At 37.3% G+C, this 27,906-nt stretch overlaps 2 protein-coding genes across 3 annotated transcripts in view; one reads left to right on the top strand and one right to left on the bottom strand.

Moving 5' to 3' along the window:
• The window catches only part of LOC147907603 (uncharacterized), a 46,588-nt gene that overhangs the window by 6,628 nt on the left and 12,054 nt on the right, over positions 1 to 27,906 (top strand). The window lies entirely within an intron of this gene.
• On the bottom strand, positions 104 to 27,597 carry LOC105148709 (uncharacterized). 2 transcript variants are annotated; one of them, XM_011060595.2, is made up of 6 exons: positions 26,529 to 27,597; positions 7,781 to 7,945; positions 7,062 to 7,102; positions 5,269 to 5,367; positions 1,879 to 1,953; positions 104 to 1,705 (listed from the first exon to the last, which is right to left on the bottom strand). In XM_011060595.2, the coding sequence occupies exons 2-6, from the start codon at positions 7,932 to 7,934 to the stop codon at positions 1,499 to 1,501; spliced, it is 576 nt and encodes a 191-aa protein (XP_011058897.1). In that variant the 5' UTR covers positions 7,935 to 7,945; positions 26,529 to 27,597; the 3' UTR covers positions 104 to 1,498. The 2 variants fall into 2 exon arrangements, with proteins under 2 accessions (XP_011058897.1, XP_087268632.1); XM_087412506.1 differs by lacking the exon at positions 1,879 to 1,953.

The raw sequence follows: 27,906 nt of genomic DNA, 5'->3' as shown, positions 1-27,906 counted from the left end.
ATGAATAAAATAAAAGCTCTCGCGTGTATTTAAATTTATATGAATAAATAAAGTGCGGATGTAAAAGAACAGGTAATTCAGTCTTTAATATAGACAATGAAAGGACGTGACAAGTATAATTTTCTTTATTTCATTACAACAGTATTCTTACATGCCGAAACAATGTATAGTATCTATATTGTAATATATAATATTTATGTAATCGTTAATAATTATAATAGCATTAAAGAGTCTGTAGTAGGCGAGTTTTGTAGATGTGTGAATATAATTTTTGCTCGATAATTCGAATTCGCTTCTGGTGCATCACTTACAAACTGCGGTGTTATACGATTAGTAAGTATTAGTAAATTTATGTCGAAAGTTTCGATGGAGCGAATTTTAATGATTACTTTGACCAATTATGTCCTTAATTGCAACAAATATTCCACATTTAACGTATTAACCACCAGTCACACGTGATATAAAATGATTTTATCCGTTCGATTTTCTGTTGCGATTAAATGAAATATACGCAAAATATTTTGATATCAAGAGAGAAATCAGTTTAATTAGTAAATATATTAAATGTTTTTTTATATGTTCATATATACTATCTAGTATACTTTTTATTATCATACTTTCTAAATTAATTACTTTTAATCACACATTTTTTTAAATTTCTGATTTCGCGAAAGAATGTCAAGTAAGCAGGATACAGGTTGATAAAACTACATGTTTGTGTGATTAGTGATCGACTCTATTGCGTAATGTCTAGATTGTCGTCTCGGAAACGAATTCGGATTTATCGATTTTCTTCAAGTCTCCTTCGACCGCGTACTCTTTGTGCCTTAAGTTCCTTCTACTTCGAGGCATAGCGACTACCGATACTACGACAAGAAAACAATTCCTTTTGCCATCACGGGGGACCCGATTAGTTTCGGAGAGTCCCCGATTAATAACGTTTCGGACAGCGCGGAACGGTGCCAAGTTTTTCGATTGTTCTTTCTACGGATCTCGTTCCTCTGAACCTCTTCTGGAACTACTCCCAAACAATTCCTTATGGACGCTTTATTCCCGAACATCTCTCTGACGTGCTCATAGTACAAGCATTCAATCGACGTATACAACATATATGTGTCAAAATTCGTGATTTTTATTAAAGTTAATGGCGACAAAGATGTCAAATGAGAGTATGAAAAATAGAGGGACAGCGTTTTCTTTCCAAATAATTGGACGCTAATCACTGCCGGGATTAGTCTCGGCGAGCGTGGAAAATCGAACACGGAACAGGTTTCCTACGATTCCGCGGAAGTTTATCAGAAAGTTTGGTCGGAATTAGATGGCGGCGTCGGTTATTTAGGCGAGACACTACAGAAAAAATCACAAGGAAGAACGTTCGATCGAGAAAGATCGGCGAGTCACGTCGAGTTAACGCGACGGTACCGTCGCAGCGTGCGATTCGCGCGCGACTTCCGCGTTGTCCGCTTCGCGTGCGCGGTTAGTAGTGTTTACTACTTCCTCAGCAATGATATGCATAGAAGAGCGAGGCGGGAAGCCAGAGCAAGCTGGATCCGTAGAGTCGCGTCGCCGCATCAACCCCGTTTCTACCGGGCCGTTTGCGCTTCGACTTCGGCTTGGCGCGTCGTTGACGGGAATAGATCGCGTTGGTGGCGTTGGTAGGCGACTCGATATTGCAGTAGCTCAGGTCGCAGCAACTTATGCAAATCTGAAACGAAATAACCGAATTTATTTCACCCGGTTTCGTCGGTATTTCTCTCTTGTGTTTCTATATTGTTTTTTTTTTGCATTTTCGTTTCTCTGTTTTCTTTTGTCTTTGTCTCGTTTGAATTGTTCGAGAAACCTCCCTCCGGGTACATGACAAAATTCGCTATTTCGCACCTGCTGCGTATCCACGGGAATACAACCGACCGATGCTGGCCCGCATTCCTCGTTGCTGGCGCAACTCTTGCTTACCTGGAACGGAAGAAAGCAAAGGTAACGAGTGAATGAGCGCCATCACAAAGGTTCTACAGATATTGGAATTTTTCCGACCTAGCGACTGGAAGCAATAACTGATCCAATCTGCGATGAAATCGTGAATAATATATAAATACTTCCAAAAAAAAGAACAATGAATGATATTAGATTGATTTGTAAATAACACAAGGAAACACTAGGAAGTCTCTTCCGATTTTGATGAACTTTTAATATTGTATGTTGTAGTCTAGACCGAAATAAAAGATATAATAAACATATATCTTTTTTCACATGCCCATATGCATTTTTGGGAGTGAAATACCTTTTTGAAGAAAAAAAATGGTTATTTTCTTGTGAAACGAATATCGTCAAAATTATGAAAAATAAAACAATTTTTTGTAATAAAAATTTAATGATTTTAAAAGTATTTTATAATAATGATAAAATTTTTTACAAACAAAAATTTTTTATTAAAAATAGTTTTATCATTATTATATAAACTCTTGAATGTTATATAAATACTATTGAAATTATTGAACTTTTATTAAAAAATTTTTTTCTGTTTCACAATTTTGATATTCGTTTAAAAAGAAACTAATCGATTAGCACCCCTTAAAAATGCACATGGACAAAAAATACGTGCTTTTTATTTTGATCTAGACAACAACATTAAAGTTCATTAAAATTAGAGAGGAATATTTCCCTGTGTTTTGTCATAAGGAAAATGCCTTATTTGATCCGAGTGATCTTAGTGTATTTAATAACATTTCAGTGTGACTTTGTATATACGAGGGCAAGTCAATAAGTTCTTAGAAACTTTGTCAGAGGGCACTCGTAGTGTCATGTCACATTACTTTTTGACAAGTAGCATCTTTTAGCTTACTGTCAAATTTTGAGCGGAATTTATCGCATGGTTTCATTTTTGTAGACGATTAAAGCGAACAACCTTTGTATTTTTTGCAAAATGGAAAAAAACGAGTTTTGTGCAGTGATAAAACATCTACATATGAAAGATTTAGCGCCGAAAGAAATCAAAACCGAATTGGATAATGTTCATAGCATATCTGCACCAGCGTTTGCGACTGTATACAATTGGGTGAATGAATTTGAAACGTGGTCATACATCCACATGTGATGCACCTCGTTCGGGAGGCCAATTGAGGCTGCTGTGCCAGAAATCATCGATAAAGTCTACGATATTGTTTTGACTGATCGACGAGTGAAAGTGCGAGCTTGTTGAGGCCACAGGCATATCACATGGCACAGTGATTTCAATTTTGCACGAACAATTGGGTATGAAAAAGCTATCGGCAAGATGGGTGCCGCGTTTGCTCCCTGTGGACCATAAGCGCGACCGTGTGATGATTTCAAAATGTTTGGAGATGTTTCAATGTAATCCAGAATTTTTGCATCGATTCATTACTGTGAACGAAACATAGATCCATTACTTCACACCCGAGACGAAAGATAAAACAATGGACTTCATCGAGTGAACCAGCTCCGAAGAAGGCGAAGACTGTGAATCGGCCGGAAAGATGATGGTCACAGTTTTTTGGGTATGTACGCGGTATAATTCATATCGATTACCTTCCGTTGAAGCAAACGATCAATGGCGATTACTACGCAGCCTTATTGAACCATTTCAACAACATTTTAAAGAAAAAACATTCCCATTTGGCTAAGAAGAAAGTGCTCTTTCATCAAGACAATGCACGGGTTCACACGTGCCCGGCACCAATGGCTAAATTCAACAAATTCCGCTACGAATTGCTTCTCCATCCAGCATATTCGCCCCCTGCGACTATTTCCTGTTTCCAAACCTGAAGAAATGGTTCGGAGGAAAGAGATTTACCACCAGAGAGCAACTCGTCGCCAAAACAGAGACTTATTTTGAAGGGTTGGACAATCATATTATTCGGACGGCTTGAAAAAGTTGGAGAATCGTTGGATCAAGTATAGATCGAGCTGAAAGGAGACTATGTTGAGAAATAAAAATGAATCGATCCAAAAAAAAATGTTCTACTAAATGTTTTTCTAAAAATTTATTGACTTGCCCTCGCGTGTGTGTGTGTGTGTGTGTGTGTGTGTGTGTATATATAGGGCAATAAGTTTATATTATATATCCATTTCCGTAGACTGCACGCGGAGATTTAATTTTCAGTCTTGAAACGCAATCCTAAACTGAGATAATAATATCACAAATTAAATTGACAGCAATGCAATGATATTAATACTAATAAGCATCTTAAAGTAGCATCATAAAGAATACAAAACTAGATATGTATATAAATTCACATTGAAACATTATTAAGCATTTATAATATAGCTTGGAATAATGCACTTGTTTTATTTTCAAGTTATTTAATAAAATAGAAAAGACGGTACAGAGCAAAAATTTTTATTCATATTTTTAATATTCTTTCATAGTATCAATTTCAAATTGGAAAGTTGGGAATAATTTATTAAACTAGATAGGTATAGTTTTGTCGTCGATAATACCCGACATTAGATTATCGCGCATTATTGTCGTCAAGCGTCGGAGCGTGGAAAGTTCCATCAAAGTTCATCCGTTGGTACATCGACTGGACTCTAGGAGCGCTTAAGCTCAAGAGAGCGATCCATCTCGACGTCCAAGCTCGAATCCGTTCTCGTAACTTCATTCATTAATAGCCGAAAATCGATTATCCCCCTAATGTAAGTCAATTAGCTACATACGATAACCTTTAATTGATTTTATTTGACCGTACGTGTACTACAGTTGGGCGGTAATGAAATTTACTTCGATCGAAAGTCGATTTGTTATTGTTGGTTCGTGTTTTTTCCCCGATGTTTTCGTTGTAGCCTCGTTTCGTTTCGATAACACGATTACTTCCGACAATGTTCACAGTTGATACTCTTCGATATTCGTTAAGATTGTGGATATATAAAAATAAGAAAAAAATATATTAAAAATATTTTTACATGGTACTCATTGAAATTTATAAGCATTTCTAAGTTAAAAAAAAGCTAATACATAAAAAAAGAAATTTTTTTTTACATTGCACAATTTCGTTTAAAATATTTCATATTTTGTATCCCTGCGATATTCAGTTTTTTGAAGTGAAATATGTCAAGTTAAGGGCGAAGGATTCTCGTCGCCTGGCTCATGATAAAAAGAATATACACATACATATAAAAATATATAGATATTTTTTTACACTTATGCATATATATGAACTCGATGATATACAAAATTTATAAATATCGAAGAGAGATAAAGATACAAGTAGGTCCTTACAAGCAAACGGAGCAAATGACAAAAAGTATGCTTACCAAGACACTGTTCCCCCGGCTGTCCAGAATGTGCAGCGATCGACAAAAATCACGGCCTCCTACCGGACACGGTGTATCTATCGCCCATTCGTTGCACATCTGCAAGAATAGAAATAGCAGCACTCCCTATGCAAGATCTTCACATAAAAATGAAAGTTCTTATATTGCCAATATCAACCATATTGCTCGATACATTAAAAAAACGAAAAAAAAAAGCAAAAAATATGTGAGCTTTATTGTTGTGACATTACATAAATACGAAGATATAATATAACTGAAAACATAAAACAATGTTGCGAATTTTTTATAACATAACGATAACTCTAAGAAGTCAGAAAGTAATTTTTGAAAAATAACTTGCCATTACGCGTTATTTATTGAAAAATATAATAGTAATTCGCGTTATTAATTGTAACACGTCGTCAAAATACTTTTAGTCGTTATTTTTAATTCGTTGTTTATTTATTTGTAACGAGTTACTTTTTTTCAATAAATCACGCGCAATGATGACGAGTTATTTTTCAAAAGTGACTTTTTTCAAACTTCAGCATTTGGATTGGTTATCGTTATCGTAAAAAAGTTATTATTAAATCGTTATTATAAAAATAATGATAAAAGTAACAGTGTTATATGTTTCCCATTTATGGAGCATGCAGGATAAGATAATAACTTGATCTACCTGGAGTACCCACTTTCACTATTTTTAGACATAAGGAAATATTTTAATTATGAAAGTTGTATGATAACAAGAGGATCATAATAGACTAATAATAATTTTTCTGAATAAGGGCGCTTAGATTTCAAAGTTATCTTCATTTTTTAAATAAAATTATATGATTATTTTTATGTAATATAATTTCTCTTTAATTATTTTATGAAGTATTGAAGTAGAGTTGCAAAAAATCAATAATTTACGAGTTATTTTATACTGGCATATTTTAATATGAAATTAAAAGTATAAATTATTCATTTTTTTATAACTATATCTTAGTGCTTTCATTCAGAATAATAATGATTTACTTTGCGTAAAAAAATATAGTTTCTTTTTAAAAATTATACAATATTATACAATTTGCAACTACATTTTTAATTGTAATAATTACTTTTTTAAAAAATAACAATTATTTTTACATCAGTTGATACATCTCGTTATTCGATACATAAAAATATTAAGGTATGATATATGTAAAAAAAATGATTTACGAGATATTTTATATTTTATGTACATAAAACTATACTAAAATAAAGTACAAAATACATCGTGAACTATTGATTTTTTTTATAATTCTACTTTTTATACTTTTATGTAATCATATTATGTAAATAAAAATTGTGTAATTTCTTTTAAAAAATGGAGATAATTTTAAAATTTACGAAGCGTCAAAATGCTTCCAAAAATATTACCAGCATGTTATAATTTTTTGATACTATAACTTTTGTAAATAAAATTTTCATATTTTTAATAATAGCGAAAATATTACAAATAAATAAAATTATTGCCCTATCCTGTATACATTGTATCATTCTTTTAAAATTCTGTCAATATTCCGCAAATATTTGCGATTGAATGTGATACGATAAATTGCTACATTTCTGGAAAGAAAAAGACAAAACGAAAAGAAATTGGAGATAAGATCATTACTACGAAAGGAATGAAGTGAAATGTAATAAGGAGAGTTTAGAATAAACCGAAATCGATGGCGGAACGATCTACAGAGTTGTACGAAATTGGACCAGACACGATAGAGTCATTACGGGACTCTTAAGGGAGCGTTTAATGGAGTCGTCGATACCTGGTTATCGCTGACGTTGACGCAAGTATAGCATGTTAGACCTGCAACACAGAAAGAGCATCGAGCTTAGTAACTGCGTCACTGGGACAATCGAAATAGGACGGGGTGAAGACGCGGGCGTTAACTCTTAATTGCACCGTCGCGTCGTGCCGTAGAGATACGGAAATTCTATTTAAGGAAGAAAGAAAATTACAGGAAACGTATACATTCAGGGATTAAACGAGTTTAGCCGTCTAGACGTCCAAAAGTTAACAACAAGCTAAGCTACTGAGTTTAAACAAGCCGACTTTACCAGAAAAGGACTTGCGACGACTTTACCGAAACGGTGTTCCGGAATGGCGTCCTGGCATCTTATGGCAGAAGCTTTGATAATGCAAAGTTACGGCAGCGATTTTACCGTAGCGATAGAGGAAGAGTTAACGCGCATTGTACACGACGAGTGCGGGAGTGTCATTGACAGGAAGGGTTGCGGTACATGTGCGAAGTTGGTTGAAAGGATAAGCGATAGTTCGGAGATTAGTGGCGTTCGATTGCAGGATCGGCAAGCTGGGATAAACTCGAGTTAGCCAAGTAAATCATGGTTTTCGTTGGACTTTTTTCTCTTTTCTCTCTCTCTCTCTTTCTCTCTCTCTCGCTCTCGTACTCCTCTTCTTCGTACTCTATCTATTTTCTACCGAACGTTTCCGTTCATTTTTCGACGGTCCAGCACCGATACCCACGATAGATGTCTTCCTCGTCCGCGCTGACGCCCTTCAGGCCCTCCCGCCGTTTCGCCTCCTCTTCCTTTCCGTTTCCGTTTCCGTTTCCGGAGAGGACGTTTCTGCCGCAAGTTTCCGCAGCCAGAAGCAGCCCGACCATCATCCACGTGATCATTCCTCACATCTCTGGAACGACAGAAATGGGGTCGTGCGTTACTTACATAAGTGACCTCGAAAGGGCATTAGGGAACGCCAATTATTCGGAGGGCGGAGGAGCATTAGGATTATAGTCGGTGGGAGAAAAACGACCCGACGAGAATTTTAATTCTGATCGATCGTGCTACGAGGATTGCGTCCCTCGGGAAAGAGGTGGCAAAGTGGCTCTATAGTCGCGAATGTTCGCATTCTCGTCGCGCATTTGACATGAAATGTGGCTGTCTGATTCCCCTTCTCCCTCTTATTAGACATTGATCTGTATGTTGGACGAATAAAGCTGGTGATTGAATGACTTAAAGATAAGAGAGAATATAAATAGAATATGAGATTAAATAATAATAATAAATATTTTATTCTTTTGAAACTATTTTACCATAATATTAATTTTAATATTAATTTTTCTAAAATTGTGCTATGAATTTTAAACGCGTTCTGAATAAATATACGTGAAAATCGTGAAAACGTTTCTTGGTGAAGAAACCCGACAAATTCAATATTCGGATTAGGAATTACGAGAGAAATTGCGGAACCGAATGTCGACAACGAATGTGACCGATTTAAAGCGACGTCTCGTCGACTGCGGGTGCCTGCCGTTTGCGTATGTGCCGTCTGCCAATGGATAGTCTGTCTCGGGTGGATGTACATACCGGTACCGGGATGTCGATCAGAGCCCGATTCTAGGACACGGGCGACCTATCGGCGAACGTCAGTTCCGTGCGTCGTATTAGGGTCTCGACGAGTCAATGGATCGAACGTTGGACCTTTCGAGGTAGATAAGGTCGTGTCGTGGCTTTCCTCCTGGGGGCCAGCCAGCCGCAAGAAACGCTTTCGCGATGACAGGCACCCTCTAATCGAAGTAATTAATTCTGAACTGCATGATCAGGATCTGCCAACCACTTTCCAATTTCAACGTAATCAGCGAACTTTGCGAAACTATTATTATTTTTTGCTCACTAAGGATTGCTTGGTATAACCTGTCGAGTTAGATTTCTATATAATGAAAAACTTTATTTATTGCTGTAACGTGATAACATCTTGAACTTTTATGTCACACGAGGAGAATAGTTTTGCTAAAGTATCTAAAAATTTAGCTAGATACTGATCTGAAAATAATTTTTTTGGACTATCAAAATAATTATGTAGAGAACATTCAAACTAGTTGCTAGAATGTTAAAACTTTTCGTAGCATTGCTCATCATGCTTGAATTTTCAACCTACGTAATTTGATGATCCGACAAAATTATTTTCAGATCTGTATCTACTTAAATTTTTAAATGCTTCAACAAAATTGTTCTTTCCGTGCATATATTATGTATGTAGCAAAATGTACAAGAGATGAGATTAAAATATCTCTGCATAGAAGAGAGAGTTAAGCGCATATTTGAATATTATTAATCAGCACATTATGGTTTTTGAGTGTAATAGAAATTCTTTGAGAATGATGTAGTAATTACAATTTACAAGAAATATCATTAAAACATGAAGCTTCTATTGATGTGTATTGTTATTGTTTATACCATCTTAAGTTTGATCGCGCGTTTTATCGCTCCAATTTAAATTCATTCTTGTAAGAGGGCTTATGTCTCATGCTCTCTTGGCTTGCTGATGTTCCCATATCCTTGCTACTCTTCCACTTCTGAATACTCTTGAGTTTGAACTCTCTTAACGGAGTTGTTAATTATACACTTACTAACTTTGCTTTTATCCGTGCTCCACTTATTCGTAAAGTTTGGTGCTCGACGATGTATATAATGCACTGTATTTTTCTTTCTTGTTCATTTCGCGACATGACGAAGGAATATAACTTTGTGGTAAAATGGTGTTTTTATGTGTATCGTTCCGAAAGAGCCGGAGTTTATCTTTCGTTGCTTCACTTCGTTTTAATTAGTTCGAGTAGCTGATGGAAAATTGTGCAAAATGTGTACAAGGTAGACGCGCAATATGCAATACACTTGATTCACTTAAACGGTACACTTTAATTAGGAGTCCTAAACTATCCAACATCTCGTTTGCTGAAAGTAATACCATTGAAATAATGAGAGATTTATGCTTGCTTTAAACGCGCATTTCAAACTCGCTGCTCGATTTTCTGCTGCTCAAATCTCGAAGTTTAATTATTCAGAATAGACGGAAGTGAGTTTTACGAAATCCTTTGACGCTATAATTTGGATACTGCTTTGTAAATATGTACAGACTTGGTTGACGTATTTCTGCGCATCGCCTCGAATCCTTGCATAAGTTTTCTCCAGTTTATGCAAAATAACCATGCATCAAGATAAGAAAACCGTTTTATGTAAAATGGCTCGCGGAAATACACGTCACGAAACACCTGTCGCGCGTAAAACTTTTTCGCGAGCTTGGCACAGCACTGGGTGACAAAGCCCTGCCATTTATTGGCCTCGTCTGACAATGCGAATACTTTTCCTCTCTTATATCGACATACAATGGTATTGTGCCATCTGATATATATCGGTCATATTTTCACGACTGTGATTCACGTTTTAAAACGAGTTATTGTTTAGAATTAGAGTAATTAGTTTCATTCGGAATAAATTGTTTGTGACTATATAAAGTATCTACCAATCAAATTAGAGTAATTAGCTTCATTTGAAATGAATTACCTATGGAATTTCTATCGATCAAATTGCTGGTTATCGCGCGCTAATAATTTCAGTTAGTCTCGTAAACGGGACGTTGATCGAGTAGTTATGTATATTGCCTATGCGCGCTATGCGCGTGTCTGGCTTTTGATCGAGTACAAACGCATTTGGCGTATCGGATTACGAAGGAAGCTCTATCAATTCTAGAAAGCGCAGCTTCGACGCGAATAGAGTTCCAAATGGCTTAAAACTCATAATACCACTCATTATAATCCAGAGTAAATTATCGGGGATTAAATAAATTCGAAACAGGAATAAATAAGAGCGATCGCGTTAATCCCGTTAAATGATTATACCTATTGACTTCGAAGCTACCGAACAAATCCTCATCGAACAATCATCACGTGTATTTAATTACCAGTGAAACCAATTAATAAAATAGATCAATTGACGAAAAACAAAAATGATGTTTCATCTCATCTCTCAAAGCTATCGACGTGACGGAGAATACTTTTTTCCGTAAAAACAAATGCCAATTTAATTCCGCATCAATCATGATGGCTCCCACGTTCTCGAACTCCGATTAGTTTAAAGGGGAACTATTTTCCAAGAGACAGTTTTTGCAGAATGCTTTTGGGAAACAGTGAAAATTCTGTTCCATGACTGAATAGCTAAAAAGTCGGAATGAAATCAATTTACAATTTTAATACTAATTAATATTCTAAAAGCAATTTGTGACATAAATACAACGGTTACAGAAGCGTTACACGCGTGCACTCAGGATTATAATTTTCAATGATTTTCATGTTCAAATTTCTAGATAATATCAAAATGGGTTTATAATTTTCCTTTTAGGAATATATATAATACAGAACGTAGAGTTGAAATTATTTTATTGAAATGTATTTAATTCCTATCGAAATTACATATCTAGATGTAATACTTTTTACACGAAATGGACATTTCCGGTGTAATAACGTAATGTAGGAGAAACGAATAAGGGGTTTCAATTATCGCTGAATAAATGTAAAACGTGGATAAAGTTTTGCGTGCAAGAAACGCGAAAAGACGGAATCGAGTGAAAACGTAATTACCGCATCAATAATATTATATATGCGCAAGAATGGTATTTAAATTATTCACCGATTTAAACGCGACAAGCAAAACCGCTTGGATACTACGATCGAATTTTTTAATTACCCGCCCTCCTCCCAGACCGACTAAATATATCCGTGTTTTGTCTATTAACGGCGAATAATAGATGACGCACATTTTCGGTGTGTTTCCTAAACATTCGTAGTAATAGATCTGAATAATTGGGATAACTCATGCCGCGTTCTAAAGCCCCTGTAGCTTTGGATGTGGGCGGATAGGCTAAACGGATGAACAGATTCACGCTGCGCTGCGCAAACGCATCGCAAATTGAAGAAAAACAGATCGATAGTAATCTAATGTTACATTTTCTACCCTTTTAACGTGTTATGATAATATTGCCTTAAGTATACGTGCATTTTGTATCAAACAGTGCGACAGTTAAATGATATCTGAGAGGTCCTCTTTAATCCAAAAGCTGTACAAAACCGAGTGAATTTCCATACGTAATCCTTGACACGTTTTATACATGCACGCACGCACGCACGCACGCACGCACGCACGCACGCACGCACGCACGCACGCACGCACGCACGCACGCACGCACGCACGCACGCACGCACGCACGCACGCACGCACGCACGCACGCACGCACGCACGCACGCACGCACGCACGCACGCACGCACGCACGCACGCACGCACGCACGCACGCACGCACGCACGCACGCACGCACGCACGCACGCACGCACGCACGCACGCACGCACGCACGCACGCACGCACGCACGCACGCACGCACGCACGCACGCACGCACGCACGCACGCACGCACGCACGCACGCACGCACGCACGCACGCACGCACGCACGCACGCACGCACGCACGCACGCACGCACGCACGCACGCACGCACGCACGCACGCACGAACGCATATAATATATATATATATATACACATCCGACAGCAGATAGGTGACTTTATTATATATCGCGTCACCATGCAATTTGCCTTTAATTAATGTTTGTTTACCTTTATCTTTATGCATCCATTTAGAATGGCAACTATGTTCAAATGTACTCTTGGGATGTTCGCGACTCGGACCAGCAGAGGACAAAGGGAGTAAGTCACAAAGTACGTTTACATGTGGCGAATTTCGCACCAGTGCGCGTATCACCACGAATTCGTCAAAGCGCTTCAACGTCCATTGTTTATCCGCGCGTCCGACCGCATGCGGTTTTCTATCTTTCTGCGGAAATGATCGACAGACTTTTCCACAGACTTTTAGAAAATACGACATTCCAGGTCGAAAGTCGACCGGATTTCTCTTGTTATTTATTCGATGAGAATTGGAGACGTTTCGCCGAGTTTCGTGGTAATCCCAGCTGTATCGTGCCACGAAGGCATTCGAGACGAGGGCGAAACGAGGGTGGAATGAGGGTTAAAGTGCAGGAAAGGGACGTGGACCAGCAAACGATACGGTACGGTGGTGCGATAAACATAATATATTTCCGACCGTGAGAGATACAGTAGAGAAATATGCTTGCTGTACGGAAACATACGCATTATATAAATTGCTCCTTATGAAGGGGAAACGAATTTTTCCATTTACGTTTCCATACAGTGAAATGTTTCGCTTAAAAAATCCACAGTGTATTTTTTTTCTTCATATATTTTTCCTCTAATATTTCATTATTATATGCATGGGAAGAATTTTCTGAATTATCTAAAATGTCGAAAGTGATTAATGTTGTATCATTCCACGCAGAAATTTCAATTGTGAATAATAAATTTACGCACTATATCATTAAATAATACGTAGAAATGACGATTTTGCTAAAGTATATAAAAATTTAGCTAGATATAGAAAATAATTTTGGACTAAAGTAATTACGTAGAAAACGTGATGAGCGAGGCTGTAAAAAATTTTGACAGTTTAACAATCAGTTTGAGCGCCCGACATAATTATTTTGATAATCCAATAAAGTCATCTTTATATCCGTATCTAACTAAATTTTTATAGATTTTTCAGCAAAATCGTCTTTTCTATGTATTATTTCATGATATAGTACACTATTAAATTTATAGTGTCAAATTTAATTTAATTCGTCTTATTAAATATATCGTTATTTTATATTACAACAATAATTAAATTTGACACTACATTGTCTCAATTTGACACTATATAGTGTCAAATATGACCATTATTTTAGTATTTTAGTGTAAAATATAATCATTATTTTAGTATAATTGAGTAAGAACAGTGGCGATTCACATTAGGTTAAATTTGACAGATTTGATTTAACAATGTACGTAAATTTATTAATTATGACTGTAATTTCTGCGTTGAATGATACAACGTTAATAATTTTCAACATTTTCGCAAGTTCGCAAAATATGCAATTAATTGAAAAGCATTCTTTGAAACTTTTCTATTAATTAATTAGTGATTCGCTCTTATAAAAATATATTTAGTGTGTGAAAACAAACACATTGTATAAATTTGTTGTTTGTTCTTTATGGAGAACAAACGAATTTTTTTATTTGCGTTTCCACGCAGTAAAAGGTTTCTCTTAAAATTCGCAGTATATCCTTTTTTTATGTATCTTTTGTCTAATATTTTATTATTACAATATACACGAAAAGAACGACTTTGCTGAAGTATCTAAAAAAGCTAGATACAGATTCGAAAATAATGTTCTTAAATCATCAAAATAATTATGTAGGAAGCATGATAAACGATGCTGCAAAAAGTTTTGACATTCTAGCAACCAGCTTGAGAGCGTCCTTCATAATTATTTTGATAGTCTAATAAAATTATTTTCATATTTATATCTAGCTAAATTTTTATACATTCTTCAGCAAAACAGTCTTTTTGTATTATTTTATAATATATTATAGTACATTGATTTAATTTCTGCGTTAGATGGTATTATATTAATAATTTTTTCAATATTTTCACGAGACAGTCAATAATTGAAAAGTATTCTGCAGAACTTTTCAACTGATTAATTTCTGATTGATTCTTTATAAAAATATATTTACTGCACGGACACATATGCATTTAGAAATTACTTCTTTTGAAGAGGCAACGATTTTTTCATTTGCGTTTCTATCCAATAAAATGTCTCTGAAATGAATAGTCTTCTTTCTCTTATATATCTTTCCTCTAATATTTCATTATTATATTATTTTTTACTGTAGCGCGTAGATTTCTCAATTATAACAGAAATTTTTTCGTCAGAGAGATGATTACAAAAACAATAATCTTCAACATTTTCGCAAGATCACAAAATGTGCGATTAATTGAAAAGAATTCTTTCCGAAACTTTTCTACTAATTGATGATTGGCTCTTATAAAAGCTTAACGAACGATAAGAGCCCAATAATTAACCTAACGAGATCCCCTTCTGTAAAATGTTGGATTTAGAAGATTCCGCAAATGATCGTACAGTGTTGGAAAATCACGATTTTCTTTTAATCCGTTCTGAAAACGTGCGAAAGTGAAGGTAGACCGGACGGATGGAGCACGGATGGTGAGGTTTAAAGTAAAAGCTGAAAGTGCGAGGTCGCGCTAGTAACGTGGAAACGTTCGTACTAGATGGAAAAAGGCGTTACTCGCGGGTGGAAAAGTATGTTGGCGGGTGAGGACGCGTTGCTTTATTAAATATGGACGCTCACGACCCGCGCAGGTTACTCTAGGCTCCTCGCACGTATGCGTTCGTTCGTTCATGTACATACACGTGCGTGGGCACGTATACGAGCGAGAATAGCGAGGGTGAAACGTGACGGAACGTATCCTTCCTTCCTTCCGAATCCCGTAATTCGCACGGTGGAGAAATTTGTACGTCGCCTCCCACGGTTTTATCGTGTTTCTTACACGGCCACTCATCTCCGTAAGTGCTCGACGGTGGTGGCACGAGGGATGACGGGAACGAGGACGTCCGGAACGGGTCGATGATAAAGCTACCATCTCTCTCATCTTTCTCTTGCTTCTCTTCCTACTCTATCCCATGCTGTCCCTTCGATTCTCGTCGAAACCCGCGATAGTTCCGAAAGAACCGCTTTCCGAGTAACCGCTCGAGTAACTGCAGTGAAATCACTTTACAACGCGAACTCTTCGTTGAACCTTAAAATTAGATTTGTCATACCTGATTTTCGTTATATCGAATTTTCCGACTATATTGTTATGGACGGTGACGCGAAATTCAATCGAATTTCGCAGTAGGAAGAATTTTATCCTCTCGATATTTCTCAAACTTCCGATACGTTGGTCGTCGCGTATTGGTTCTTGATGAAAGAAATCGTTGTGTCGTCGTTAGTCGAACGTTCCGAGATCTTTTTGTATTCCTTCATTACGCGAATTGCCTTCGGACATTCGGAGAACGCGGGATACTCGTTCTTTTGCGAATCTATCCTAAACAATCGTTCAAGAATTCGAAGGCGGAGCGCACGGAACGCGCGTGCTGATTGCACGATGCGATCACGGTTCGCGGACTGGGAAATGGAACGCTGTAAATTGTGTGTGAACAGCAATTCAGGTCTAAAATGCCGGAAATGCAGTCGATTTATTTGTGAAAAATACGTGCGCATTGCTGTAGTCTATCCTGTTTGCCTAACTAACACTGCATCTCGGCAAAAAATATTTTTTATTAAAAAATAATGTTAGTAAATTAATATTAACTTATAAATAACGTTGATATTTGACTCGTAATACATCATTGGTACACACAGAAAAACATCATTCCACTGCTAAGAATAATGATTGCTCAGTTTATCTTTTTTTCTTTTAATAAAACTTATCTTTAATAAAGAAAATTTTCTTGATAATAATCTTAAAATATATATTTACTACTTTAAGAAAAACTTATTATAATATACCTATTCAAAACAAGAATTTATTTTCTTTTAAAAAGTATTTTAATGAAATTTTATTGAAGAAAAGATTTTATGTAATAAACAATTCGAATTTGTTATAATTTAATTCTAAAATGTTATTAAATCGTAAATTTTACGTATAAGTAAGTGAAATTGAGCGCTAAGCAGTGCTTTTAGTGGTCATTAGGCGGTCCAATCTGCCATGTTAAAAGCTAGAATAAGTGGAGATTAGCTTTTAAAAATCCTATCCGTTATATATATATATATATATATATATATATCAGGTTAAACTCCCTGATGATCAATATTATAACAGAAAGCATGATAAGTAATTTCAATTTTGAAATAGTTCTGTATTATTTATGTAATGATATTTTATTTAAATATATATAGAGGAAATAAAATTGAATTATATTTATAGATTATAATATTTTGTCATTAAAAGTGAAATGTATAAAAAACTTAATTAAGAATGACCTATTTGCTTGTACGTAAAATTTATGTCGAAAGCAATACTGTAATTAATAGAGACAGTATTCTAGGGTTAATAATCTTGATTGAAGTTTACTACATATTTTATTAAATTTACTAGGATAGATTATATTTTAAATAAATTTGAATAATAAACTTCTAATAGATTTGCGAATATATGAATTTTTTGAATATTTGAACGAGTAATTAATATATGTATATATATATATATATATATATATATATATATATATATATATATATATATATATATATATATACAATACGGTGTACACGAACTTATAATAAATTTCACATTAGTTTTCTGTAATCGTGTACTTTTTGGTCAATGAAAATAAAAGAAATTAAAACCTGCTATTACGCCTTTTACAAAGATCCACAAAACTTGGCTTGTGCTGTAAACTGAAGCCGTAATGAACTTTTCCAGTTTGATAGTATGTGTGAACCGAAATTAACTTTTTGTTCCTTATACTTGGAGTAAAAGTATCTCTTTGGGAAAAATACTCTCTTTGCCTTCGGTCGATCGAAGTCACGCAAATCAGTTTTCGAATTTAAATACGGAAAGATTATTTTTTGTCTATTTCTTCTTTATACTGTACTCGTTTTTTTAATACTTCTTAGAGAAGCAAAGCACTAAACGCGCTAAGGACTACAAACGAGACGTGGTATCGATTTTCAATGCTGTCACTCCTTTGAACAGGACCACACAAAAGGCGGAAGAATCAAAATGCTAAAGTGCTTCTTGCTTCGATCGATCGAGGATGTCTCCGTCCAAAGAATAACGAAACTTACGATAAATAAACCGCGAAAATAAATAGCTTCTCACGGAAAATAGATAAGAAGCATCAAAGTACAACATATAAATTCTAAAACATGTATGTATATTTATAAATATGTATATAGTAATTAATGCGTCTCCTGTAGTATGTATACTAAAATTGTACAACGAATAGTTAGTTACGTAGATTGAACCTATAATAAAATTCCAGGTTGATTCTCGACCGTGTCTACGATGGCTCTGAAAGAACGAGGCAATAAATTATCTTTTATGGCTAGTCAAATATAATGAATAAAGATGTACGTCGCGCACACAGGTTAATTTACTACCGACGAGTATTTCGAGTGTAGCTTTTCAACTTCGGCCTTTATATTTTTATGAAAATAACAGCCAAGTGTCATCGCGTATCGCTAACGACGGTAATTATCGATCACTGTTCGCACTACCTCACGCTGACTCAAATAAAGAGCGACGTCGACCGAGGGCAAAACTTGCACCCATTTTGTGCCTTTTGTTAGATCGGAGCAACCTGCAAAAAGTGCGATATCTGCGATGAAAGATTAATGCGCGTAATTATGAACTTGGGACACTGTAAATTAAACAAAAAACCGGACGCTGACAGGGTAGATATCTGTTACGCCAAAAGTAATTTACAGAGTGCACAGGTTTGCCATTATTCGCTCGCAGTTATTCGCACGGTACTCAGCATAGTAACAATCACCGTAACGCGATACTTATGACAGTATCAATGCGCGGCATAACGTCACAGTTTGTGCGAAGCGAAATGACGATAATTATCGGAAAAAGTTAGTATCGTCTGAATTTGGCGAAAAAGGGACGAGTAGTAATGGGCGCAACGTTGCAGCAACCATCCTACGGTTGTTGAGAGGAGATCGCGCGGCGGTGGCGCCGGTGCCTGAAACCCACTTTCAGTTTAACGCGATTGTGCAAAATCAATTACCGCAGAGTTCGCGTAATATACGAGCGAAGTTTACCGCCGAAAGTGTCCTCTCCTCGCTTAGCCTCGACGGCATTGGCCCAAGTTGTGCCCGGCACGATCCCAAACCTCCGATCCTCGGGACCTTAACTTACGAAATTATAGCTGCCCCGGTCACAGATTCTGTGGACCGCCACGAAACAGCCGTGGAAATGGCCATGGCGTCAAGGCAACCACCGGTAGCGGCGATTCTCCGCGACTTTGCGTTTGGGGCGTCTCTCTATCGTTAATGCCCGGCACTCCCGCAAATTCCCTTTATTGCAGCACTTGGCCGATACGCGCGTTCCAGACTGCGGTAACACAAGAACGGGGTAAACGATCCTGGTAGTTCGCTTAAACGAGGTGCATAACCGAACCGCGACGTCCCACTGATTTCTAAAGAGAATCGGCTTTAATGACAATCCCTGCTTCCTAATCTACTTTGGTTAATCCTAAAAATTGGATAAACGTTAACATCGGTTACGCTGCTCGTGCGGTTATTGAGAATATAATGGAGATCTCACACTTTCGCGCTCATGCCCTCCGGATATCGCGGGTCTCGTATAACGCGGATGTAAAAGGTCGAACAGAGGGAGATGAGAGGAGAACACGGAGCACAAAACGGCCATAACGGCCACCGACCGAGGGGATGGTCGGCAATCTATTTCGTAATTTAATTACGAGGCTGTTACAAATTTGCTTTCCCTTCGGCGGATTTTTTTTTTTTTGAAAGCTCCAGCATATTGCACGGATAGAAAAATCCCTTTTACTAATCAAGATTTGAACTTTCATGACAGCTAAAATAGAGTTATAACAGCGATACCAGTTGAAAAAGTGATTTTTCCATCGGAGTAAAATGTTCTCTTTGTTGGACAAACGATCGCAATTGTACCCATCTCAACAAAATTTAACCTTTTGAAGAACCTTTATAAAAAGATCGGAGACGTGCTATAGGGAGTGGACCGTAATCTACTTCGGCTTTTCATTACAAGCCTGTTAAAACCTCGCTTTTGCACTCATCCTCAGGATTCTTTTGTAAGGTGCCATACATTATACGACACACCGCATTTGAATGTGGAATTTAAATTTTTTCACCGTAATTAACAACAGTTGAATTAACAACGATTGCAAAGATAAATATAATTCTTCATCAATTTTGTCTTCGTAATTAAGATCTTTGTTTATTGAACGCGAACATCGAGTTGTTATTTTCGGATCCTCTATTTCTTTTTGCTAGATTCGGATTGTCGTTTTTGTCGAGGTTGGATGTCCGGTACTCAATTTTAAAATTTAATTATGGATCTTGTGCTGGTTCATATTCATTCGCAGTCGTTGTCGTCGCGTGTTTTTCCTTCCTTTGAAAACTCGATGCGTGATGATTGAACAATAGGACCGATCTATATTTGTAAACAAAGTGTTTGCTTTTCCGAATAACGAATTTATGTTATTTAATAACTGTATTTGTGGGGAATATTTAACGTAACAATATTGTCATTATTTTGTCGAATTAAAGTCATTTGTTTACTCAACATACTGAATCGTTCTCATTCTCGTATTTCAGATTGTCCTTCCCTCATAAAAGATTGGAAATGTCATTCTGTCCCAGCGGAATACAATCTATTTCAAAATTTAATTACGAATCTGTAACAATTTCGTTTTTGCTTCTACGAATATTTTCCGAAAATTCGATATGTTGCATTTATTTTTACAGACAACATATGAATTTTTACAGCTGCTCACGAATCATATATCATGTATAAACAATAAGCGGGAAGAAGTAAGAATTTAATATCAATAATATGATTAAAATCAAAATCCATTTCTCGTTAAAACGCGTCAGATTTATATCACTTTCGATATTAAATTTTTTATTGTTTATAAAAGATTAAAGATATTGTTTTATATCAGAGTTGGTTGGCGATCCATTACGTAATTTAATTATGAGCTACTAGTTTTAAAAGGCTTTTGTTACTCCTGTAATAGAACCTGTAAATAAATGAGCTAAGTTTCCTATAATATTTTGTTATACGCTCCTCGTTCTTAGCCAACGAAATCCTTCATTGCTCATCGTCTAACGTACGTCGTCGTTGAATTATCACCATTCTTTTTTGTCACTTTTCTGTTACTTATATAAAGGATTGAAAATGCCGTTCTGTGGCAGCGCGTAGCACCGTTAAAGCTGAGGAAAATTTATCGCAACTACAAGTCGCAGGTCGCAGTACAGCCATCCCAGCCAGTGGTGCCAAGGGGTGTTACTTTATTTCATGTAGGCACATGTGTAGGTAAGTTCCTTACACATGTGTACGACGCGTGTAGACGTGAACAGCGAACGTCGTGGCCACGGAGTCCCCATAAATTTAGCCGTAGGATTTTGCCAGGCCCGGAGAAAAGGGATCGGTCCTCTTACCGACGGTAGCCTTAGCGAATTATGTTATTTGATTTAGAGGACTGATAGTCAGCCGAGGAGATCGAGGAGGCTGCGCCTCCATTGGCCGGAAGTCGATGAAGTAAATTAAACGGGCAAGAGGAAAGAGGGTAAATGTGATGGTGGTTGTTTTGGAGGATGCTCTCCCCTTCTCTCTTTCTCTCTCTCGCTCCGATAATTCTGTCGGGGAAATGGGAAAGAAAAGGGATGAGTTCCAAGCCGATAATTCGGGCACGGTAGTAGATCTGAGGGAAGAGGCAACCAAAGATCCAGGAGAAGAGACCATAGGAAAAGGCGTTGATATCATCTCGAGAACGATACTTTTAATTAATTACGGAAATGAAGTTCCGTCTTCTGTGTTTTTTGTATCTGTATTTATGTATGATGCAAGAAGACAAAGTACAGATTGCTATTTTAGTTTTGAAAGATTATTGACCGCGCGATATAATCTTCTTCTGCGCGCATCTTTCTTCTTTTGCAACTTTTATAATTGTTGCGAACTTCGTTTACACGCACCAAGTCACGCGATCAAAGGAGACGGAAAAGAGAGAAATAGAAAGAGAAAGAGATAGAATACGGATTTGTCTTTTGCGATTTATTCTCGTAGGATAAAACTTGCTGGACGAACTTTCGAATAACTTACGGTCGTCCTCGATAAAATATGCTTTCTGGAGATGAAATATGCGCTAGAAATCCCGCTGCTTATCCTCCCCTCAGCAACGAAATGTCCGAAACTTTTTATTTCCTTATGAGCTTTTTATGAATGCTACAACATTGGCGAAGTTATTTTCCGGAACAATGACATCGTCGTTGCCCCATGTCTGATCGTATGGAAAAAGAGCATATAGAACGACACAGAAGCGTCTTGCGGAAATCGACGCTTTACGAGCGTGTCAGCTAGCTATTTCGCTATCGACGTGAAACCGCGAAAATGCATTTGTGATGCTGTACACGCTACAAACGCCCGCGTGACGTGTTCGCGATCGTCAAAGTATCGCGTTAGGAAAACGGGGCTGAGTATACGAAGAGGGTATGAGAAGATTGCCTTTGACGCGAGCAATAAAGTAACACTGTACGCCTCGCATGGCGCGATAAACCCCTCCTTTCTACAACTCGCGCATCTGGATCTCGTCATCACTTATACGTGAGGGTGGATGAAACAGAGGCTAACCACGTCTGTGCACACAGTAATGCACCGTACATGCAGGATGCAACTTATCGCGCCTAAAACACACTTACGTATGCTACCTCGTTCGTTCCGTTCTCTTGTTCACTATATATCGAACGAGTCAGCCCAACCTGATTACTATCTCGAGCAACTTAAGAAGCAATTGCGCGTATGCGGCTATAATTTTAGGAACGCTTTTTGGAAACTGATAATTAGCCGATAATCTCTTTCCGAGAGAACTTTGGTCACGGTCTGGCGACTACTTAATTGTGTGCTCTGCTATTTGTAACTTGTGTTTCCGATCCTTTATATCCCTGTAGCTCACTCGTTCTCCTCGCATTCCCTATCGTCTTGTTCCACCCTAGCTCGCTCTATTCACTATTAACCTTTGTTTCTATTCGCCGACTAAGTTGGTAGAATCTATGGAGTTATCGCTCTACCGTTACTTGAATAAACATTTCCAATTTTGCATTTGTAAACCTGGCTTCTTAAAATATTTCCAACTTTCTAAATCTTACGCTAAATGTTCACCCTTATTACATACAATTTCTGATCCTTTCCATTGTTGGATATTGAGGAAGTAATGGTTATCCAATTCTTTGAGTTAAATAACAGTTTGTTATTTTCAATTTCCATGTGCATCAAAAAATCCGTTTCTGTGATTAGTTTCAATGTAAATCCATATTAACGTATATACTTAGTAAATAATAAATTAAATTTTAGTCAAATTTAATACATTTTCTTAAATTGTTTAATTCTATTATGTTTTAGTTAAATTAACGACATATTGAGTAGAAGCAGTGGCGACTTATAGAAATATGCAACACGTAGAAGAGACAATAAATCAGTTATGATACTAACACATAAAATTGTTTATATCTAGAAACAATTGAATTTTCGATTTATGTTTACTATGTTTTTTATTCAGTATAGTGCGTATCATATAAATATTGTATACTCTTTTTTCAACCTGTATAAAAAACAACACTTGGAAAAAAGTTTCACGTTGATAATTTATTGCATTTCTAGCGACATTTCTCGTTAGTAGGTACTAGTAAAGATCTATATTCTAATTATTTTTAAACAGAGTTCTGATTGCATTGTTTTTAATTTTGGTTTTAGCATAAAAAATGTAGAACTCTTTTTTATTTTTATACTATTTTTATAACTATCATTATTTATTTTGTATAATTAGAGTATTGTGCTAACTTCACGGATTTTTAAAAAGAGTTCCGCATTTTTTATATTAAAAAACTAAAGTTGAAGATATATGGCTTGTTGATTTTGCAAATCTAACATAATACTTTTCGTCTAAAGTATAAGAAAAAGATAAACATTTCCACTTTTAGCTACAGATTCCGTTAGTATTATTATTCGAGTTCTATCAATATATAATTTGAAAACAAAATCCAACAATTACTAATTTTATAGGGTAATACATTTTATAGGGTACCTATTAAAAAACCTATTCAACATTTATATGGTTATACACCATACTAAATAAAAATAACAATATAGCTATATCATCGTAATTATGTTTGTGTGATAAGCATGTATATAGTTGATATGACTTATTTACTTTGATATGTCAATGTTATCACGTGTGATTTGGATGATTTAGTTAAAGACTCATTTACTAAGCAATAGTTTCAGAAAGCAAAAACATTTGCCACGCATAATTACAAATATGTACGTGTGAAGTGCTCATTAGTCTGAGCATACATATACACATATTTAGTGTGTGTAGTGAGCCGTATTTGTTTTCTAAACTGGCATATGAAAAGTTCGTCATATTCTCATTACGAGAATGCGCTGAAACGCATGAAACTATATATATATATATATATATATAGTGCATTAATAAAAAACAAAATTCATATTAAAAGAAATTTAACGTATGTTTGACATACATAAAAGTAGAGTAAAAATGATACTTTCATCTTCATATGATTTTTTAAATATTGGAAGAAAATATTAGTTTTTTAAAAGTTGTAAGTAATATATACGCTTTTGATGCACAAACCATTTTACATGGTAATTTAACATTAATTATATCAGCAATGTACAATTAAAAAAAAAGAATGCTCTACCACTGATGAGAGTTCTGAGAGACTGTTATTAATTTTTTGACAATCAATCTCGTGTCATAACCGGCTCTTGGTCTCCCCTTCTAAGGATTAAGAATACTGTTGTAACTGTGACTTTAGTTTAATTTTCTGAGTCTGCAAAACGTTTTAGCACGGATCGCGCAAGCTGCAGCAAGAGAAGCGCTTATCTTACGGCATGGATTTTTCCCTTGTTCTTTTTTGCTCTGTAGAGCACGTAGAGGCCTGTGGAACAGAATAGTTACTCTGCCCTTATATAAATGCTAATATAAATGCTGTATATCGTCTCCCTCTTGGACGATGTATCTTTGATAAAATTACAGTCCTGCTATGTCCTCTCTGTTCGCAAGAACTCATATAGAAAAATTTCTACGGAAGATTTTGCGTGCGAGGAATTTGTTATTCCGCCCCTGCGATGATAAGTCGATGATACACCGAGAATCAAATTTTCATGCGACCTTCTGGTATGTGTTTTGAAAAAATTTTGGCATCCTTGCGTTTCAAACTCGCTTCCTTGCGTTTCAAGCTCGATATACCTCTATGTCGTTGCTACGACACCGACGTTGATTCCGAGATGACGCTGAAAAATATGTTGACTTGTCCCTTAGCTGGAATTTGCCTCCCTCGCGTTTACCCCTGTCTTTTACTCTGTTCGCTTCTGTTCGCGACACCTCTCTCTTCTGTCGGATCTCGCTTTATTCGGATTTCGCTTCGAGCCACTCGCGCGCGCGGAATCTTGCCGGCGCGCCCATATAAATGCTAATGTTATACATTGACGTGGTATATGACCCGACTGGAAGAAGTTCTACAAATTTTGTGTCGGATGTAATCCATCTCACAGTATTGCGCGCGGCAGTACGATTTGTAATGATTGATTGGCTCCAACCTTCTGGGATGATTCTATCTGGCTTTAATTAATAATGGTAGGACAGAAGAATGCGATCTCGGGAACTCTGATTCAGCTTAAATAAGGATATTTAAACAAGAGAAAAATGAGAAATTAAGGTATGTTAACACAATTTCATTGGAATTATTAAGAGAAGAAAAAAAGGATGGTTTAAAAAATGCTTCGCTAATGTTACCATTAAAATTAAAGACTTGAAAGTGGATGCCTTGTATTTTTTATACAATTATAGTACAGCGACGTGGTCGCTTTGAAAAATCCTGAAAAATAGGTCGGACGAATCTCGAGATCATACTCTTCAAGTATATCGACAACGCTACCAACGTTCCCGGCAAATGCAATTTTAAAGTAAAATAGAAAAACTTTTTTCGAATTATACGGGACAATTGGTGCGCAGTTGAGCAATTAAAGGCATTTGAATTTATTGAGTAAATTAAATCAGATCAGTTCCTGAACCATTAATATACAGTGGCTCAGTTTTTTGTATTTCTTGTTGCCTTTTTTATCGCGGTCGGTTGAACTTTTTCCGGGAGTTTTGGCGTGAAAGCTATCGTTAAGCACGATCCGCGGATGTATACGCGCTGCCGCACGATCGGTCGATTTGATGCCAACCGCGTGTTGGATTTCGCACCAAATGCGCTGGCTTAGGCGGTACGCATGCATCCATTACCAGCCTCCATGATCCCCATCGATGGTCCAGACTTGAAAAATGACCGGTGATAAAATTTCCCGAGCGCGAAGCGATAGCACAAAAGAGAGAAAAAAAGGGAAAAAAGAAGCAGAAAGAAAGAAACGCATCACAAGTAGTTGCAGTGATGGTTCAGTTAAAAATCTCACTCGAAAAATTTCTCCCTAAAAGTTTTCCTCCTACCAACTTTTCTCGATGTGTTTGGTATGCTAGATAGACGAGACGTATCGATCTCCCTATTTTTGATTCGGTTAAAAAGATTCGTCGAGGTCGAGCTCCAAATTTTCATGCCTCACGTAGCTGCATTTTCTTTATTCTATGACATCATTTGGCTTCCACGGAGAAACTAATTTTCTTCCCCAAAATAATAATACTTAAAACTATGGGTATATATCAAAGTGATAACGTTTTCGCAGCATAATACAACTTGATGTTGCGCATTGTTACTTACTTGGAATATCCCAAACGCTGTGCCGAGGTGTTCATTTGTCCGCACGACCGTCGTCACGATCATTACTCTCTCTCTCTCTCTTTCTCTCTCTCTCTCTCTCTCTCTCTCTCTCTCTCTCTCCCACTTCTCTGGAGCAATTTCTTTCCCCGTCTTCCTATCGTTTTCTTCTTCACTTTTTTTAGGCACTCTCTCTCTTTTCCGCAATCTCGAGTTCGCTTTTTGCCACAAATACCGTGTATTACCCACGTTTAGCTATCGAGAGCAAAGATCCGCGTCGTACCGTAGTGACCTGCGTTATACATTGTAGATGCACGCATTGTACAAGTACACGCGTGCGACACGCGCGCGCGCATCTATGCTCGGCTCGCCACAAATCTCCCGCGGATCTCATCCACGTCGAAATGGTATGGCTCTCCTCTCCCGCAGCGAGAGTAAGCGTGTTGCAGGTTCGACCCACTTTGGAAGGCGCAATTCCTCGCGGTTCGACCTCTGCCTACTCGGTCGATCGATAATTCCGATCTCGTTGATCGGTAGCTCACCGATATCGTTAGCATATTCTGCTACAACATCGTCAAAGATGTCACATGTGCCGACCGTCGCGACGGATCTTCTTTGGTACCATTGCTGCTTCCGGATGTCATACTCAATCTTGAAGTAATCTTTAGTCAGCTAATGACGACGTAACGCACGTAGACTTTGAGGCCGATCATGACAATCCCTCCCCCGCACTTCTAGACTACACTGTTGCGTGCCGCGCTCATGTCACGCTCGCGCTGATCGGATCACCCTGAACGTAGAGATGACCTCGTACGTGATTGAGGATGCTGCTTGGCACACGAGAGGACCATGTGCCGTGCGCGCTGGCGATGCGGATGCTATGTGTGAGTTCCAAAACGTAAAAGAGCGCACGTTCGTGGGAATAAGCGTGTTTACGTGTGCGTTCTCGAAGGCACGTAAGCACCGCGTCGACGCGTTTCATGCGCCGTCGGTGGAGGGTTGTAGGCCGCCCGCGGTCCAGGCCGCCACGCAGTATACTGAGCAGTGGTACCGAGAGCCCGGGAGAACCCGCGGGAGCCTGTTCGTGGGTGAACGAAGCTCTCCGAAAATCTGCGAAGATCCTCGATTCGATATACTCGGGGTCGCGCCACCAGCGCGCCGAAGGACACGGATGGACCACCGGGACTACCTGTCGGACCAACAGCATCACCACTATGGAGAGAAGAGCGGAGAATCTCTCGCTTCTCTTGAATCGACTCGTTCGGCTCTTTACGTCGATAAGATTGGCGCAATCGTTCTTTTCTTTTTTTTCTTCTCTCCCTCATTTCTTTCCTTCTTCTCCTTTATCTTTGCCGAGCGCAATAAGCTTACGTGTTCTAAA

The sequence above is a fragment of the Acromyrmex echinatior genome, chromosome 13 (genome assembly GCF_024713525.1).
Source record: "Acromyrmex echinatior isolate Ae372 chromosome 13, ASM2471352v2, whole genome shotgun sequence".
NCBI classification, from domain to species: Eukaryota; Metazoa; Arthropoda; class Insecta; order Hymenoptera; family Formicidae; genus Acromyrmex; species Acromyrmex echinatior.
Note: the sequence above shows the minus strand (reverse complement) of the source record. Positions and strands in the feature narration are given on the sequence as shown.